The 20,353-nt window shown below is 41.3% G+C and overlaps 1 protein-coding gene across 8 annotated transcripts in view; it reads right to left on the bottom strand.

Moving 5' to 3' along the window:
• The window catches only part of ARHGEF7 (Rho guanine nucleotide exchange factor 7), a 121,294-nt gene that overhangs the window by 58,525 nt on the left and 42,416 nt on the right, over window positions 1-20,353 (bottom strand). For 6 of the 8 annotated variants that reach the window (XM_083826195.1, XM_083826196.1, XM_083826198.1 and 3 more), the window contains 4 exons: window positions 15,070-15,154; window positions 11,237-11,367; window positions 8,511-8,712; window positions 2,444-2,532 (listed from right to left, as the gene is read on the bottom strand). In XM_083826195.1, the coding sequence (XP_083682321.1) occupies window positions 2,444-2,532; window positions 8,511-8,712; window positions 11,237-11,367; window positions 15,070-15,154 (507 nt within the window). Of the gene's footprint in view, window positions 1-2,443; window positions 2,533-8,510; window positions 8,713-11,236; window positions 11,368-15,069; window positions 15,155-17,243; window positions 17,368-20,353 lie in introns of those variants that run through there. The other 2 variants (XM_083826199.1, XM_083826201.1) reach the window with 2 other exon arrangements.

Below are 20,353 nucleotides of genomic sequence, written 5' to 3'. Positions count from 1 at the left end.
AGCAGAGCCTCCCCTACCCTCTCCTGAGCTTCCTCTGAACTGCCTTTAACCTATATATAAATATCACTATGTATTTAATAATTACTTAAAATCATTATCTTCTAGTTACATCGCCATTGCAAGCACTTATTTTTTTAAGAATACGTAGATGCCAGCTATCCTAATTTAGGCTTTAAAAACAGCAATAAATTCTTACCTGTCTGAAAAAAACTGCATGCTACAGCAACCTCTCATTCTTTAAACAAAAATAACAACATGAGCTTAAAAATTGGGGGCATTTGCTACACTGTGGAAAAAAGGTGAAAACAAGATAATTATCCAGCTCACTACAAACCAGCTTAAGAACACTACTCTAGGGTCATCTATATTATGATGAATGAGTCATTCTTCTACCTTATGACATAATATATCCTCAACAGTTAATAAATAGCTAGCACTCAAAACTGTGGGAATGTTATTACATCAGTTGAACACAGCAAGGTAGTTGTACTTGAGCAAGGTGAAAAGTAACCCTAAGAATACGATGGTCACCAACGTCATTATTTTATCATTTAAAAACAAAAAATACAGTCAACTTTAAAAGGCAGCTATGGCTAGCTGTTTCCAGAACTGGATAGTAACTCAAGCCTCCATGAGGAGGACAAAAGTTATTCAGAGAACACTTATAAAAAGCAAACGAACATATTATTTCAAAAATGCATGGCCTTTTGTAATTTAACCACCTTAGCTGTGGTTTTAGGCAAATTCAAACATTTATTTTCACTGAAGTACACTGTCACCCCCCAAAATTGGCCTAAATTATTAAATAAAAATTGCAACCACCAGTATGCCAGTGTCCAAAATGAATTGGATCTTGAGTTTTAACTAAGCCCAAATTTAAAAGCTGCCACTGTTACTTTACTACCACATTATGTATATTTATTATTACTTTATGTAATATTAGGACCTATCAAGAGAAACCACATATAATATTATATTTGAGGAATATATTTACCACTGACTTTTTTTTTTTAAACCTAAAGAGAGCTGCCAATTTATTTGGATTAAAATTTCAACATAGATTTATACTAAATGTAAGTAAGAGCATCATTCTACCTATTGAAGCAACTAAATCCTTTCTTTGCTGCATTCACTTCAGTTTACTTGTAGGGAATGTGTAGGCTTCAACATCAAAACAGCAATAAAGAGAAGACATCTTTGCTACTACACACTACAGCAACTTTGGAAAAAACTGACTATGAAAAAGACTAGAAAGAGAGATACAGTGAAAAAATGAAGATGAAAAGGAAAAGCTGTCTGGTATTTTGTTGCTGGATGCAACACAGTAAGAGCATTACTTCCTGCAATTTGAAGGAATGGGCCTGCACAGGTATTATTCGTTGTGACTAGCAGGTGGGGAATACAACAGCCAAAGCATCGCAGCCCTCCATTTATCATGGCGTTATGGCTGTTGGCAGAGGCACCATGTGAGTGGGGAGGAGCAGGAGCTTGCTTCAGTGTTTTCAGTTAGGGCCCAATATGCAAAACTACTCTGTTCTTCCAGGTGGTTCACGTTATTTATGCCACAACCACAAGAGATGAAAGCATAAAATGATGCTTTACGATCCTGCTAAAAGCTGACAAATAAAATGAACTTAAAAAAAAAAAAGAAAAAGAAAGAAACGGGCAGTGTAACCAAAGAAAAAGGAAAGAAAAGCTTGTGCTTTCTTTTTACACCAGCAGGGAGCAGTGGTTAACAAAAAGCATCTTACTGTTTTTGCTTCCAAAAGTATCTACTGTTAGTAAACAAAGGTTTCTCAAAATGGTTACAACAGGATTAAAGATAATTTTGGTATGTTTCTTACATGCATTTACTAAAGATGTATGGGTACTAGACTAAAGAATCCTCAAATGTTTTTTCGAGGCTGATTCTATACAGCTTTTGCCATGAAATCAATCAATCAGCATAAGGAAAAGGTTCCCAAAGTTAGTTATTGAGTTGATTCATTAGCATAAAAACAAAGAAGGCAAATTCATTGCAAATGTTCAATGTCACCTTCAACAAAAAGTACAAAATATTCTTAATCATTTAAACACACCAGAATTTCATTAATTCTTGGTGATCAGGGAAGAGTGACTGCATATTTGGGTGGCAGTGAGAGGAGAAAAGGGAAGTTAACAACTAGCCAAGCAAGTAAAATAAGCATAACATATTATAGTAACGCATATTACTCACTTATTTCAGACCACAATTTCGCACCACACTTAAAAATCCACGTGTGTGATATTCCATTTAACTAATAGTGATATTATTTATAGAGAATTCACAAAAACCCCTATCTAGTTTTGGCACTAAGGGTCTGTAAGACTGCCCATTTCTTTGTAGCAATGAGAGCATTCAGTTAAGTGAGGTTCTACAGTATATAAAAGCACACAAGGAAGAAAAAGGATCAGGATCACTCACCACATTGTAATAGCTTTTGTTGATTGCAGACGTATCGAAGCCTTTAGGTGGACTCTTCAATGTACCTGATTTGGGGGAGACTGGCTTTTCTGAAATAAAAGGTAATTTTGTGTGAATTACGTGCAGTTTCATAGCTCAACACTAGAGGTCAAACAAACTGCTTTCAAATATTTATAGTAAGATATAATGAAAATAATGCTTCACTGAGAAATGCATATACTTGTGCTTGAAATTATTGGCAAAGAATCAAAACGATTCACGTGTTCACAAGGAATGACATGCTAGCCTCAATGAAGGCAAACGAAGTTCTCAATTCTTTTTCTTGGAAACAGAAAAATCAGTCAATTAAATGCGGTTTTCAAATTTTGTTTTAATAAAAGAACAAACAAAAAACATCGCAGACTGCAACTGAAGTGTTTTCCAAATACCATGTGCATTTTCAGACAAAAGCTTTGGTATCAGTTTAACGAACTCAGTAAAAGCAACTCACCAACCAAAGGTCAAACAAACCAAGGTGGGACACATAACACTCAGTCTCATTGAAGCAGAATTAAAACACTGCATGAGTAGGAAAGTGACTTACCAGATCAGAGAGACATTTTAAAAAACGAACTGTCTTTTATTGTTAATGAAGTCAAAAAACACGGTTACATACTTGAGATTGGGGTCCTTGATAACAACAAATGCAATCCTTATTGTAATCCCCTAGTGAGCCTACCCCTCAGTTACACGTGCCCTTCCTGGCATGACAACATGTCTTCAAGATCAATCCAACAGCCCTGAAAGCTGAGTGCTGGCTCCCAGGATGGAGACGCACTGAAAAGACACTTCCAAATCCTCCCCTCCCATCCCTACCATTCTTCTAGTGTGATCACAGAGGAGTAAACACGAAGGGAGACACAACCAAAAGTGTCAAGCTGCGTGCCTGAGAAACAGAATGTAAGACTTCCAGTATCTCTTTTTGATCTCTGACACTTGACCTAGTGCACAACCAAGTGAAGATGCTTGTGAGACTGTATTTATCAGGACACCATGGTGTTTTGGGTTGTTTTAAATAAGCAGGCTTGTCTAATATGCAAACTTTGGATAAGCCTTTTAGTCGTATGTAATCCAAAAAAAGCATCATCGAAACACACCTACTGAAAGTTATACCTTTATTTTAAGAGCAAGCTGTTTTTTTCAAACGCATTTTAATAAACATACATGAATAATTTAACTTTAGTTTACCTGATACCTCAGGCCTTTAAGAATAAATTATGCAAGTCTCAGAGAGCTGCCTTTACAGCAGAAGCCCAGTCAGCCACAGCTGTGGGAAATTCCCATTTCAGTAGAGCCGACCAGGGAAACAGCATCACAAGCAGAACAGCCCATGGGGTACCAGCCCTTGCTGGACTGTGTGCTGGGTACAGGAATTCAGTGCTTCTTTGGGCTGCCCAGTCCCAGACGTGCACCCTTGCATCTCTGCAGGCAGGAGCGCTGGATGGGCTGGCCAGAGGGTTTAGCCAGCAGTCCTCACGGGGAATGCTTAGTCCGCAGGAGCACTCGTGGGGCATCTTTAAGGGGATTTTCTCTGTACTGCACTGCAACTCTCCTCAGAGAAGCTAATTCTAAAATTAAAGTGCGGTCTTAAAGCTACTGAACATGCACAGAAACATTTCTCCTTACCATGTTCAGATACCAGATCCTTTCGGTTAAGACCCCCCTGCCCAGAGTCAGCCATAAGCTGACCCACAGCACAAAATCCATTAGCTCCCCCAGTTATCCAGGTGGGCGTACTGGTGCTCTCAGCACATGCTCTGCTACACAGCTGGGTAATTCCAAGTGACAGGACTCCTGCCACCCAAAAACCCAAGCTGACTGCCATTAAAAATTCCATGCAAAAGAAACACCTAAGTTAACATTGCGTAGACAGCTACTCATTTATACATTATATATAATGCTACACATTTATGGGACGATCCCAGCTTGTTTCATTGTACTGAATGATGAAAATGATGTTGTTTGTATAGACTTAGTGATTTACTTTCATTCTCTGTGGGAGCCCTCAACTGATCCTACGATTTATAGCGACTTTCAGGTCCACTACAAACCCAGAGTTACATTAATCACAAGCCAGAAAGCATGAAAGGAGAGACCAAACAGCCTGATATGCTTGAGGAAGAAGGTAAACACCTGTCCCTGAATTCCATCAGAATACAGATGTCTGACCCCTGTTAATCTGGAAGAAGTTGGCTGCTCATAGAATAGGGGCTCTTCTTCCAGCTACTTTGTCATCTTAAAGGGTGTAAAACCACATCTGTTTCCCTAACATTATGCTTCTGTCCTAAGCTGCTGAAGACAGTAGATTTTTGCTGAAATACACAGTTATTTCTGTTACCAGCTGTTCAGCTGAATCAGTTATCCAGAAGAGACACAAGAACGAATTCAGGTTTAAAAAGAGGAAACAAAAAAGCATCACACATTAGAACCATTTTGCCTGAACAGCCATAATCAGCGCCCAGCTTTTAAAACGCAAAGGCCATTTCTATTGTAGAAACACAGAATCAGACACAGCAAATCAGTCCATCTGTCTGTCACGTCTGGTATTCTGCCTCCAAGCACTGCCTTGCTTCACGAGGAGCAGTAAGACAGTCTTGTTGCAATTAGCTTATTACACAGCGCATCACAGAGGAGAAAATCCTGATCTTGCACATAAGGAATCACTTTCTCAGCAAAAACCAAGATAAGTGTCACTTATCACCCTTCACGAGAGAACATCAGAGTACTTGCACAAACATACAGCGTAATTCAGTCAACGTTTCAAGCAGGTGTCACCCCTGGCCAAAACGCTGGGAACACACAAAGGTCTTAAATCAGGGAATCCGCAGGTTTCAGAAGCATTAGCAAAGCCCTGGCACCTCGCCTGTTCCAACACAAACGCTGTTCCTCAAAGCACTGAGAGCTGCAGCTTCCCAAGCGTGACCTAAGCCAGACACCCAGCTTTCCCACACAAAAGGCTCTTCCCTTCTGCCTACTTTTCTCCTCGTCCCAATGTAAACCTGTCACATTAGCGCTGAAAACGTGGCAAGAACACGTACAGCACACAAGCAAATCTGAAACAAGCAAGCGCCTGCTCAAGTACTATTCTCATCTATTTTTGCCTGTGGAATAGCACTTGACAAGAGAACAAAATACCCCTCCGAGCATGCATGGGTGGGGAGAAGAAAAGCAGCACTCTTTTTTCCTTTTTTTTTTTTAATTATTTTTAAAGCTGAAAGTGTGTTTGTCCTTCCCTTGAGCACCACAGGACGGGACCAGCAGATACACTTCACTCTTCCACTATACACTGCCTTTTCCCATGACCTCATTTATTTATTTATCTTAAAGCCGTCCAACTAGAAGAACTATTAGCACTGATTTGTGCTGCGCCTGCTACCAACAGAACCGTCAAGAGAGCCTAACAGAAGAGAAGCTAGACAGTAAGAAAACATTAATTTCACTGAAGAATTAGAAAAAAGGTTTGCAAAACCAAACGTCTTCTTTCACAGCTGTATTACTGTCTGCATAATCGTGCCATTTAAATGGGTTACAATGTTAATACCTAGGAAGTCACCATGTGACTTTTTGTTATTATTTTTTAAACTGGTTAACTATTGGCAGTTGCTACCTAAGTGCTTCCCAGTCTGGCTAAATGCTATTCTTTTCATACTGTAACTCTTAAAACTAAGTCTCCAAACCTCTCTACCGTGCAAACCAGAAGCAGCATTACAAGATAAGACTCCACCTAAACCTTAACGTTCCCTCCCTGCTCCACTTAAGAAAAAAACTCATTAAGGCCACACTGTCAAATACTCAAATCTTCCACCCTGTCACGTGCAACATAACAGCAGCATGAAAATAATAATAATAAAAAAAGTATTTCAAAATACTTCTTGACTAGCAATCAAAGAACACTTAAAGCGAGATGTTACAGGGCTTGAAAAGGGAACTGTAAGCATGCTCACAGAAGATGGAGAGAGAAGTGGACCATCTTTTGTTGATCCTTACAGTGTAGGCATATATCTGAGAAGAAACTACTACTACTACAGTTTCTCTCTTTTATTTGGAAGTTATGATCATAAGCACAAAACTTCAAACAAATCCTCTTTTATCCATTCCAGAGAAAAGCAACACAGAGTCAACAGCAAAATAAATTTGAGATGGGAAAGGATTTTTATTTCCCCAAGATTTATAGTCATCGTTCAGCCTAAGAAGACTAAATGCCATACTTTGCTCCAAAAACTAATTATCATTTCTACAACCACTCATAAAGAGCATCATACATATATCACTGCTCTGTGCTGGCACTATTTGAACTAAAGACACATTCCCTTCCCCAGAAGGAAGTGAGCATGTGAGAGTGCTCCAAGAAGTCTCACAGAAGCCAGAGGGAGCAAGCCCTTGTAGCACCCACTGGGAACATGCCTACAGAGCACAGGGAAAGGAAGAGCTTAGCAGCAAACACTTCTGATGGTGAGAAGTCGAAGTTAAACCTGGAAGCAGTTCGTCTCAGCCCCAGGGAATCAGGTATCAGACAGGGTTGCAAGGACTGGCAAGAATCCAAGTGCACTTGGTACCAACCTTGGCCTCGCAGCTTTCTGGCTTTCCTGCTTAGGAAAGTTACTTCACCCAAGTGAAGTATTCCTGAAAGACTAAAATAACCTTAACTTCAGTTGCTGGCAGCTTTTGGTTCTCATATATTCACTGCTAAAAGCTACTTCCATTCTGAAGCCTTCCTGCTGACCCAGGTTCCAGTCTCAGGAGTTGGACGACATCAGAACTGATGAAATCCAAACAAAATCTCTGCAGCAATGTTTTAAATGAGTAACATTTTAAATGAGTAACAATGGGAAAAGATATTCAACCTGTCCAAAAGACTGCTACAGAACTACAGACAAGACAAAGCACGCTTTGGGAACTGTTTTTCAGGATAAGCCCCATCTGAGAGACCTCCGAAGAACATTAAAGCTAAGTCTTTATATCCTGACTACGCGTAAGAGGATTTAGTTGGCAATGACAGTGATACACAGATCTAAGACTCCAGCATTTTGAAAACAGGGACTGTAGACAGCATAACAAGGAAGAAAGCAAGATAATGCAACTGGGGAAGAAAGAACAAGTTTAAAAATTGAGTTTTAACCCCACAGCTTGAGTTACCAACCAAGCGTCTGGCTGGCTGCCTAAAAAAAGTCATGCCAATGTTTTTAGCATGGCCATAAAGAGGTGTTTTGATTGGAGCTATGGCAAGGTACACAGTGGTAAAGCTTCTCAGAGCTTCACTGGGTAGTTACAAGAGCAAAAGGGTTGTCCCCAGTCTCTGAAAGCAAGCAGAGACAGGGAAGAGACAAACAGTAGATCGCATCACCCACATCAACGTCCTGGTAGATCAAAAAACATTGTTAGTTCTGATATTTAGTTGTGAAGATGACATTTACAGAAGGCACCTTCACTATATGATTTTCAGGGTGTATCTTTGGTGTAAGAGTGCAGCCGATACAAAGAAAAGGGAAGGCATGGGAACAATAAAGAAAAAAGGTATCACAAACACTATCTTATAAAACTGTCTCTAATCTAACAGTAGATTTTGCTATAATTCAGGATGCTTCCTGCAGGAGTCATTTGCTTCCATCTGCTTTAAAGTACTAAAACTATGGAGGTTTGGGTATTTTGGGGGGGAGGTGGCAGGGGTAGCAGGAAATCCCACACTATTTAAGCCCAAAGTACCAACTCAAAGCATATCAGTGTCAGAGCCAACGTCTAGCATTCTAGAAATTCAGACTGAAGAAGTCAAAGCAGCCCAACTGCAACCGACAGAAGGCAAAAGAACGTGGGAGTTTTCTGCATGCTTAGTGTTTCCTCAAAACCCCTACAGCACTCTTTATAGTGAACTGGGGTAGGAGTACAAGTTCCTAAGCCCTAATGATTTCTGTGAATGAAGGTCAGTAAATGCAATCAAGCTTAAATAAAAAACATTACTTCTTAATCAGTCCCAGCTACCCACCACTATGCAAAACAGAGTTGTATAAATACACCCTCCTTTATAACTCACCATTGGATTTTATTTCTCGTACGTAATTACTTGGAAACCACCCTGTTTTGCCATTCAGAGTTCCTTCCCACCAGCCTCCTTCTTCCACTCTTGTAACGTGAATAATATCGCCTTTTGAAATAGAAAGTTCATCTTCATTTGTCTGCTGAAAATTAAATTTTGCTCTCACCACCAACTGATGGTTGCTGTTATCTGTCATGTCCTAGTAAGGATGAAAAAGGATAACTTTAGATGTTTACCATTTCATGAACAAAACAAACATCCATAACATTGAAATAGTGTGCGTGTGCACGTGCCAGCCCTCTTCCCCCCCACTCTCCCCACACATTTTTATTCTAAGGATTTGCAAGGATGATTTGCCATTTCTGGTGCCTCTGACATTTATATCTATGGATTTCTACCAGTCCCGAGCGTATATCGTCTTATTACAGCCCCTTCAAATCAGAAGCGGGTAAACAGAGCTAAAAAACGAGACTAATTCTTACTCTCAACAACCAACCAACCACAATTCCTATTTGCTGTATAGACTGAAACTGCCCTTAGCAACTAAAAAGGCATAGCAGCTTTACGTCAGAGAGTTTTCTAACCCATTCTGGATTGGGGATGGTGGTACTGAGTTGGGTTTAACTCAAAACCTCTAATGCTGGACAGCAAACAGAGCTTGTAGCTTTCTCCCTGCCAATAACGGATCGTGCTGGAAGGTTCCACACTGGGACGTGCAAGTCACAGGGGTCTGTCAGTGGATGAAAACAGCGCGCACAAATACTAAAAATTGGTTCAGCAATTGACTTTGAAGTAGTTTGTGGCATACTCACAAATCATTTGCCACAAGGTTAGCACAGGTGCAAATCTGAAGCACGTCAGACTTGCAGCTGTCCATACATATGCTCATTCCCTGTCAAAAACGTGAAGGCATTTTATTGCTCTGTAATAACTAAATGCTAACAGCTACTCTAAGAAGTCTTTCAAACGAATGGTGTTCAAACTTGGCATTTTGTTCTTGGATTTCTGTATCAAGCATTTAATGAGAATTAGGACAAACTGCCATGTTAAAAAAGCTAAAAAAGCTAAATGCTTGAACAGCTTTAAATAATCCAAATACAAACCACTGCATTGTAACCAAGAGAACAGGATTGTTAAACATGCCTATCTTTACCACAAGTAAGGCCTACTACCTGTACAACCAAAATAAAAGTAATTTAAGTGAGAAAATGACTGTAAGCAATCCTAGTCAGCTATCCAGGTAACAGAATTTCATTTACACGTTGGCTGTACACTTGAGGTGATTAAAATATCTGCCGTGTAATGTCATTAGAATCATACTACATGCCAGCTTAGTTGATATTCACAGCAATTACGTTATTGCATCACATCTCAATTTAACAATCAGACTATTAGTGGCTGAGAAACTGTACGAAAATGAGGGCAAATGAAACACTGAAAATACACAGAAAGCCCCAAGATACTGCAAGTCACAAAACATCTGACAATGACATTGGCATAGATTCAGTTAAGTGTCTCTGCCTTAGTCCTCTGCTTGCACATCATGCGTTTTCATTTATTACAATTGCTCAACAAGAAAAATCATTTTGCCTTAGCAAACAGCAAAAAGCCACAAAATAAGCAACAACATTGCGTAGTGACATCAGCTACAGCCCATTCCCTTTCTCAGGCTCTCCAGTAGAATCAACTGAGTACCAGCTGGTAAGAACTGTTCCAAACTGATCACCTGCAGCAACAAAACCAAACTAAGTATTTTCCTGGTGTTGGTCACTAGCTCTCTTCTCCTTGCTCTAGCACTTCTCTACCTCTTTGTAACCATCTACAAAGCTGCTCAAATCACCAGACTGATACAAACACTTAAAATTTATTATTTCAGTGATCCAACTAACAGCTAGTCTCAAACGGTTTCACCAGCAAAACTGAGTGGGTGGTGAACAGCAGAGTGGGAGCTGGAATTAGTGGCCTAGGGCAAGAACTCGCATGGGCTCTGCTACCAGAGAAAACACGTCAAACCACACCTAAGAAAATTTAAGCGGAGCATTGTGTTAAGGTTCCACATAGCAATCATCACACAGTTCAAAAATGCCTCCCCTAAACATGAAAAAAGCAGTTTACAGTGGGGGTCTGAACCCTTCCTACAAACCTTTTAGTTGCTAAAAGCACCTTTCATCACAATTATTTTCAGTGCAATATTCCACCCTGATTTCAGCTGCACTGTGAAACAACTGCCCATGCCACCCAGTTACCTGAAAGCTATTTGAAGGATTCACCTTGAAACCTAGCGGCAAACAAGAGTAACTGCCAGTACTACCAACATTAGAAGTCCTACCCTTGCTGAGGTTTGAATATCCTTCGTTAATCATCCCTAAACTCATTAAGTCAGTATAGCTGAAGACGAACATGAGATTTTGCCTTTATGAGAATAAGTCCTTACACTTATGAAGTAATTGCTGGACTAACACTCCATACGTAGACAACACAGAATGGTAAATGAGGGAGGAGAAAAACAATAACAACAAAAATACCACCATCCTAGAAGTTCTCAGAAAAGTTGCATGTATTATGGAACATAACAGAAGCTGCAAAAATAGAACTTCAGTCTTGAACTGCAGAGGTGAAAGAGAGCAAAACAGTAAACAGTTGTTCGCTAGGCTATTGTTTACTTATAAATTTAGTCAAAAAGACAAAAACACACCTCAGCATGTTTCAGTTCTAGAACTTACCAGACTCCGATATTGTCCCTGAAAGAGCTTTGAAGTTCTACTGTGTAAAGACTGCGATCCCAGAGAATCAAAAGACTTTATCCGATGAGATGAGGGACGTGCACATACAGAGTCGCTGCCCAGCCCTATGTCTGGAGAAGGGAAGAAAAAGTAAACATCAGAATTTGACAAGTTTTCATATAGCTTTCTGCCCACTTCTGAAACGCTCACGTACTTAAAGCAGATTCAGAGTATCTGTGGTTGCTCAGTAATTCAAGATTTTAAGAAAATGAAGCAACAGTATGAACTGAAATCCAGAGACACTGTCGACTTCTTCCACATACAGACAGGAAAACAATTTGAGCTATTTAGGAAGAGGAGGGTTAGGATTTTATTTCTCCATTCCTACCCGCTACCAGTCTATTTAAAGGTAATTAACCAACATCATTTTAGCTAGTGGCCAAGAAATCTGAATGCATAAAACTTGCTTGAAGTAAAGCCAGCCACATCTGTTTCTTAATTCTTCCCCCCAACCACCGCCATCTCCTTCTCAATTAAAACATTCTTTCCACTGTCTTCCTACGTCCCTCTCTCCCATCCTTTTTGCCAACTCAGCTACTTCTTCTCTGAGGGCAAGGGGGAAGCGAGGGGCAGAAAGGAAGCAAGCTGCTCGCTTGGAACAAAGAACACCTCACCCCCCGCAACTTCTCCCCGCTTTCACTTGCCCCTCTCACAAAAAGCACATCTGCTTGAGAAGTTCACCCAGAGGGCTGACGGCGAGGGGGCAGCAGGGCCGGGCCCAGGCCACCACCCCAGCTGGGAGCGGGGCAGTGCAGGCCCAGCAAGGCCCCACCTGAGGGATCGCAGGCCAGGGCTCAAGCAGGGCAGGGCCCCAGCTCTGCAGAAAGCAGCTTCTGGGTGCCAGGGCCCTAGCACATGTATATGTATGGACATATGGGTATATATGGAGCCTGTCCCCAGTGTTACAGGGGGGCAGGGGCTGCTCTCAGCTGCACCAGCTCCCAATGGGCCCTGAGCCCTCAGAGCCAAACCCCCCAGAAGGGGGATGCTCTCAGGGCCCTTACGCATGGGACACATTAAAGCAGACAAGCGTTGCTCCTTTACCCATGGTGTGACAAGTCGATCCTTTTCCTCATGGTTTCCACATACAAGGATATTATTTAGTGGGCTTCTGAGCTTCGAAGAGCCCTGAAAGCAATGTAGCAATGTCACTCTGTCTAGTGACATCCAGGTTTGGGACTAGGCAAGTCTCCCACCTGCTCTCCTGGCTTTTATGCCCCTTAATCTGTTTCCTAGCAGTTTGCTGTGCCTCCCAACACTTGTCCTGTATTAGAGGTACACAGAGACAAACGCGTTCTCCCACTGTCGCTTTCAAACTAAGGCAAACAAGGATTATGCAATCCTAGTTATTTTTGGTGAAAGAAGTGACACATGCAGGTTCAGTTCCATAAAAAGACTGGTGAACAAAGTACATCTGCTGTTCCGTGTCACATCTGAAAGGACAACTCAATTAGCCTACAAGAGAAAGCCTTTCAGCTTCAGCACAGCATCTAACAGCAGCTGAGATGCAGGAAAAGGGCAAGAGTGACACGGGCAATGAGCACAGAAGGAAAACGTTGGCAAAGGATGCTCAGCCTCTGCAGGGTTGGAGCAAACACCTTCCTCAGGTGCATCTTTTTAACTGAGTCATTATTATTCTTCAAAAAGCATTATCCTTCAGGAAATATGCAAATATGAGCTCTCTAGTCGAATAGTTCAATATTAGAACTATTATCCATACAAAATATGCAAGTTAGGATGAATATCATTACACACTGAATTCATAAAACACCTCACACTTTGAACTTTCTTTCTTAAAAGCATTTAAAGGGCACTACATTAATATAAACACCGCTGATTATGGTCCATTACAAAAAGAACACGTGTTTGTTTTTTTTTTTTTTTCTTTTTCCATAAGCTTTTTTTCCATTCCTCTTTTTTTCATAAACTGCTTGGAGAGAAATGAGACTAGATCATGGCCTTAATTTGTAAATCTTAAAATTACAGCTAATTCCAGTGCTCCCCAAAGCTTTCAAGTTGTAGTAGTAAGAGAACCCTGAGGAACCAACAGAATTTAAGGATTAAAAGTAACTTGAAACATCTCCATGCCCATTTTGTTATGGTTCCTATCTGCAGTCAAATAGGAGAACAGACATACCACCAAATCCAACATTAAACCTACGGACAGTTCACCCAGGAAAAGAGCATGAGGTTTATTCACTGTGGTGTGTTCCAGCTTCTGGGCAACCATAAAATGCTCTACATAAAAATTGCTTAAGCATGGCCTGATTTCCAAAGTTTTCTGTTTTACTACAGCACAACTAATGCGCCACCACAAGAGCACCCTTTGAGGCTTGAATTAGAAACTGCCTCTGTACAATCTGAAAAGAAGAAAAAATATTACAAACAAACCACACAAATTGCAATTATTTTTACCAATAACATCTGAATGCTTGTGAATTATTTAGACACTTTGATAGACTTAAAGGGCTTCCAGACTCCACGTATCAAATAAACAAGTTAAATGATTTTCTCAATGGCATTATTGTCAGGAGGGGAAAAAAAAAAATCATCTCTGCTGCCAAAAACTGAAGAATCTTGACTGGCAACAGGGTTTGCATGTTAGGGAAATATATAATTTCGTAGTTTTCACAGAACTTTCACACTTCCATCCAATGATTTCCAGTGTTTGTAACACCTTTTCTTCCTCCCCAGTTCTCAATTTCCCTACATCAATTCTTCTCCCCTTATCGGTCTAGAAAAAGCAACCGGTACCTTGATCGTATCCCCTCCAAAGTTAAAGAACCTGAGGGAGGGTACATATTTAACAGCCTTTCATCACACTTCAGGCTCATTACTCACACTCCTTCCTTCACAAAAAGGATTCATCTCAGAAGAATCTGCATACGCCTCAAGTTTCTGCAGACTCAGATCTGAAAGTCATCTTCCAATACTAGACTAGGGAGGTAGGGTCTAAAATGCCTTCGACACAGTCACCCAATTTAATTGTTTGTAAATACAGTTGGTCAGGAAGATTTATGCAGCTCCACTTGCTTCTAGGAATGAGGCAACAACACAGTTTGCATGTGGTTTTGATTTTTGGTTTCCATACCAACACCAACACCTCCCTCCCCCCATGAAAAGGATCAGTCAGGGTCCTTTCTAAGACCAGCTGCAATTGTGACTTTTTGATGTGGATATTAGTCTATTGATGTCTGGACCAAACAGCCACACTTGCCCCTCTCCCCTAAAGACTGCTACAGGTCAGTGTGCAGTAGCAGGTTTAAAGATGTACAGAGATCATCTACATTTCCACTTGAAGTTAAGATGAGAGGCAGTATCTTCAACTGGCCTAAGTAACTTCGAAGAAGTCAATGGTACTACTCCATGCCCACTCACTACAACTAAGAATTCAACTGGAGAAGTCACTCCTAAGGGGTATTTTCTGATGCAAGAAAAAAAAAGCCAAAAAAATCCCTTTCGCAATGGACCAGGGGAGTACTACATAAGAAACAACATATTTATTACACTAACAAACAAAAGATTCTTTTTCTAAGAATTATTGCTAGCTAAAAGGCTCAGCCTTAGGTCCACAGCAAAGCTTTCTTCTGCAGAAGACACCAGAGAACCCAGACAGGCTGCTGCTGAAGTCTTAACAGAGTGCAACAAAGAAACTCTTCTAAAATGCTGCAGAGGTTCTTTTTATCTTAACTATAGGAACAGGCATAAATATACACTGATGCAAGTTGAACACAAGGTAGGAGAGCAAAGTAAACAGAGTAAACTGTACTTACCTGCAGTCACCTTGTTTAATGCAACTAGAGAGCTGAGAACTTTGCTGAAGTTCTGTCCCTGATAGAGATCATTTGCATCAAAAGTCTGAAAAAAAAAAACAAATTAATTCCTAGGAACAAGCCCTTAAACTAAGTATATCTATCATCATCACGCAAACCATGACTGTAGGAGCTACTTCCTGATTAAGGTGATCAGTCTTCCAGTGGCTGTCATGGATCAGTTAAAATGCGGAGGGTTTCCCCCCTTTTTTCAATTTCGAAACTCATTTTTAAATAGAAAGAAAAATACAGAAGCAGCTGCATTTGATTAAAAAAAGCTAAAGATATCAAGTGTCATTTAAACCACAGGAAAGCTGAATAAAATGCCATTATCACAAGAGAGCACCTTTCCTCAGACATTTTGGCCAACCAAGTTACTGGGTAGCATTCAAAGCACTGCATTACTCTCAGCACGTTCTTCTTTTGCTGTAAGTAGCTCACAGCCACTGTACCTGACTGTCCATACAATATTTTTAAAAATATTACAACATACTTGCCATCTCTTTATTCTACAAGGCAGAGGAATATTGCATTTCTTAAGAGTTAATGAATTTTACGTTGCTGCATAGGTTTGATGAAGAACGATGTTTGGGAAGGGGAGGAACGAAAGGTGAAGTTATTTTACTTTATTTCATTTTTAACTGTGGGAAGCAGACCCAAACCTCAAACTGTCTCATAGAAAACACACCAGTAGCTTTCAAGCACTGGGTGATGACACTGAACATCTGGATTTTCAGGGGGGAAGGAAAAAAGAAGAGACCCATAATATTTGCCTGAGGTAATGGAAACATTCATCCACAATCTCGAGAAAATAGCTCTCGCAGTAGATTCTGCATAGGTTGAAAGGAGTCGCAGTATTCCCTTGTGCAAGATTAAAAGAGGACAGCAAAATCCTGCTATTACAGTTGTTCCAGCTGATTTAAGAAACAGAAAGATTCAGTTTCCTGCAGCGTCACAGCTTTTATCTAAAAAAGAGTCAACAAGAAGAGGGTTGTTTTCCTGGCAAGACCCAGCCCGCAGGCACTCCCATGGGATGTCTGTAGTGCAGAAGGCAGCCTGCAGGGGCACGAGAGGAAAAGGCTGCATCCCCAGAGAGAGAAAGGGACACAGGAAGGCTGCGACAAGAAGGGGAGCTTGGTTAAAACAGAGTAGGGAAAATCTTCATGGAAATTATCTAAAGTAACCGCCTAAGGGACAGACAAACCAGTTGTGACCAGTTACGTGATCTACTAACAACAGTAGAGCAGATTTAGGGAACATTTAAGTGACAGAATTATTCAGTAAGGGGGGAAAAAAGTTTCCCAAAGCATTCACTCTATTTGTATACCAAGCCACTACTGCTCACATAAAACAAGTCCTAATTATTCTATCAAGTTTCACCGGGCTACCGATCATTTCAGGAGTATTCACGTTTATTTGAAGCTCTAAGGAGTAAGTAGAGGGACCGGGAAATTGCCTTGATGTGGGCTCTGTAACAGACTCTCAGAATCACAGAAGGGTTGGAGGGGACCTTAAAACTCACCCAGTTCCAACCCCCTGCCACGGGCAGGGACACCTCCCACCAGACCAGGCTGCCCAAGGCCCCATCCAGCCTGGCCTTGAGCACCTCCAGGGATGGGGCAGCCACAGCTTCTCTGGGAAACCTGTGCCAGTGCCTCACCACCCATAGGTGTAAAGGTTTTTTTTCCAGAAACACAAGAAATTATTTTAAGACGCACACAAGCAAGATAAGTAAATAGCCTAAGTGACCGCAGAACTTACAAACCTCGCTTAAATGGAAAAGCAGACTGGCGAGCAGTGGTTAAACTGATCTAACTGGGACAAAGAAAGCTGCTATGGAAGAAGAAAGCAATAGATGCTTATAATTGTAATTACTAACTATATGCTCACTGTGGCAGTTTTTAAACTAGCAAACCGAAAGAATGAACTGAATCACAAAACAGTGGCCCTGATCCTAAAAAAAAAAAATTTTTAGAGACGTGTACTTGTGCGGACACCAGAATTGGTTAGAAAGGTACCAAAAAGTGGGGAGAGAACTATTAAAAAGGAATATTTAAGAAAACGTTATAAGCTATAGCTTAAACTTACCGCTAACAACGACAATAATAATTATCCTAAATAGATTTTAAGCTCACCTTCATTCTGAACTCGGATTCAGCCGAGAGCTCTCCCAGGCCAGGCTAACTGGAGCACAACAGGACGCAAGCGCGCCTGGTTTCCTGTTGTGCTGGGCTATGAGGGATCCCAAGAAGGACGTGATTGGGCCCTCCGACACGTTGGGTGCCATAAAAAAGCCTGTATCCAGGACATGCGTCCAGTCTGCTGCCTCGCAGGAAACAGCAACACAATGAGAGGATACGAGAAACGTTTGCTTCCTTGCGGTGTTCTGCAGAGGCAACGTGACAGGAAGCCACCCGCAGCACTGTCCCAGCCAGGATGCCATTAATAGTCTTTAATAAAAGGAGGGGGGGGGGGGGGGGGGGCATGACACCTTCCAGAGGGGTTTTGTACTGGTATAAAAAATGTTTAAGAATAAACTGACGGAGGGATAAAGAAGGATGAAAAACCACAGGTGCTCTGAGCTTGTGAGGCTACTGCGTTGTTTGCACATCAAAACCAAGTTCAAATACTTGATTATAAATATCCTGTATCCAAAAAAAGACGAAACGCCCACAACAACAAACATCCCCCTTCTATTTTAGGGCACATTTGCTGGTTTCACAATACAAGCAAAAACTCTCCAAGTAAAATCATCTCAGGATGTTTTAAGAGCTTATGAGGAATTGCTACATAAGATTTCATTCCAGGTTTTCGACAGAAGTCGGACTTGCATGTGGTTTACCGACTTCATTCTGGTAGCCACAAGCAGATCTACTAAGAGAGCTGACCCTTTAATACATCACAGCTGGATCTGAGAGCATCGTTCAGGAACTTCTCTGTTGAGCATCGCTGGACAACGAAAGCCCATCCATGCATCCCTTCTGTAACTGCCAGAATCGAGGCTGAATTTTGGGATGTCAGTATCAAGCAGTTATTTGTACATCACACACCACTACCAAAAACAAGGTCTGCATGTTAGATTACCTTCTAGAATACTGTTATAGCCCACAGCATGAACTCAAACATGCACATGCTTACAGCAGTCCTTAATACCTAAAAGTGCAAACACTTTAAAATATAGTAGCTTGAAAACACTGTCTTTTAAACATTATGTGACAGACACACATAGACACTAAACAAGTCTTCAAGGAAAAACATTTCCATCACAGCCTTGCTTTCCAGGCAAACAACATTTCAAACTCTGCAGAGGCTCCACCTGCGCTAAGTTCACCCTCCTGTTCGTCCCATTCCTACCTTCCCCCAGCACGCCCCAACAAAACATTGGTCGGGATGCAACTAGAAAACTGGCATGTCACAGCAGCTGAGGACCCAGACAAGCCAAATCCCTTCAACAAACTTCCAAATAAAATAAATATCGCCCTTTGTTTTTAAATTCCAGGGAATTGACTACATGTAGATATGCCTTTTTAAAGTATTAACATAAAGCACAGCTATTAAATAAAGGCAGAACAGGATGATGTTGGGAGCTTTATGCTGGAAACACTTTGCAATTTGTAAATAGTTAGCTGGGAGTCAATGAGCTAAGCAGACTGATCCTCTTCTGCCTCTTTTTATTGGGCTCTTTTCCTCTTCTTTTACAAGGTTCTCGTGTTATTCTCTTCTCTCCTGCGTTTCAACATCTTGCACGCCAATATCTCAGGCATGTCCTATACTCTAAAAGCAGACCAGACCAAACAGCCTAATAAAGAGGGGACTTGTGTTATCTAAAGCACTACTCTGGAGCACGCTGGCCCTTTCGGTCACAGCACGGTGATGCTGCAGCCTGCTGACTGCCTATCACGACCCTCAGAAGCTGCCTTCTCCTTCCATGCCCCCAGTTCTCAGCGTATGAGCCTGGCTCTCCATAACTACACCCGCATTTTCTGCCCTGAGGACTTCAGCGGGAGGCAAACTTTGTTGGTAAGAATGTTACGACCTCTTCTGGGTGATGAATGAGGTGTTAAACGTGGTCACGTATCAATGGCAGCAAATACCCTATAGAAAGATGCACGTTAGAAGGCAATTCCTCATCTGTAATTGCTTTAAAAGCTATTAATTGGACGGTTTTAAAATTCATTACATATGAGCTATATTGATTTTTCCATTTCTGACGTTTCTTCACCACCACGCTAAAACGCCTCAGAGATCCATTTCATCCACGTAATGTTGCACAACTACCACATCCATACTCTCATGTCAAAGCACAGCTGACTCCTGCATGTGTCCATTTAAACTCCAGCACATTACAAATGGCCATGGCAATACACTCAGATCAGCCTAAGGCACTTGAACCACTAACCCTCTGGGATTGGAAACCATTTTGGTTGGAAAGCAAAATAACCATCCCTCTGGGGATGGAAATGTCTGTTCAGAAGGTGTTTATGACCTAATAATAATGAATTAAAACCAATGAAGTAACACTTCACATCCCTGCAACAAACAGTGCCTTCTGAAATGACAAAAATATTAACTTCGGAATACGTGAAAGAAAAGATAAAGAAGAAAATTAGGTCAAGAGTGTATACGGTGAAAGCAAACGCAGGTATGCCAAAAGCCTGCAGCAAGCACAAGTTTTTCTTCAAGCTAGCCACTTCCAAGTCCTCAGGCATCCTTTATAGTACTGTGCTTCTTCCCTTCTAGCCCATGAAGCCAGAAGCTGGTCACGGTGGTAATATTTTCAAAATAGCATTTCTCTGATATAAGTTGGGGACAGGAAAAACTGGGGGTGGTTCAGACAAGCTGCCAGGCAGGCACTTTTTCATCACCTAAGGTCACCAGCAGATTTAAGATTGGTGGAACCCTTAAAGCAACACAGCACCAGTAAGGCTGTACCTAACAGTCATGGTAAGGAAAGTTCACAAAATGGTTAATGGAAAAATTGGAAGATTTATTTTTTTTTAAACAAACATTTTCTTGCTAGACTGGTGCCTCAAATACCCACACATACCGTATTCCAAGCAGATATTAGCATCTTAAGCACCTGACAAAAATAGATGACAGCTTCCTTTAAAGCCCTGCACTGTGAACGGCAGCAGCTGAGGAGCTGCCTCGCGAAGAGCACAGATATCTGCGCGGCACAGATAGGGCTGCCGCTGCGAGCCTCGCCAGCCGGCCCCAAAATAAGCTGCAACCCCAGGGCTGAATG

Source organism: Anser anser, assembly GCF_964211835.1.
Source record: "Anser anser genome assembly, chromosome: 1".
In the NCBI taxonomy this organism is placed as follows: domain Eukaryota; kingdom Metazoa; phylum Chordata; class Aves; order Anseriformes; family Anatidae; genus Anser; species Anser anser.
The sequence above is the reverse complement of the archived record's forward strand: the minus strand, read 5'-3'. Positions and strand labels throughout refer to the sequence as shown.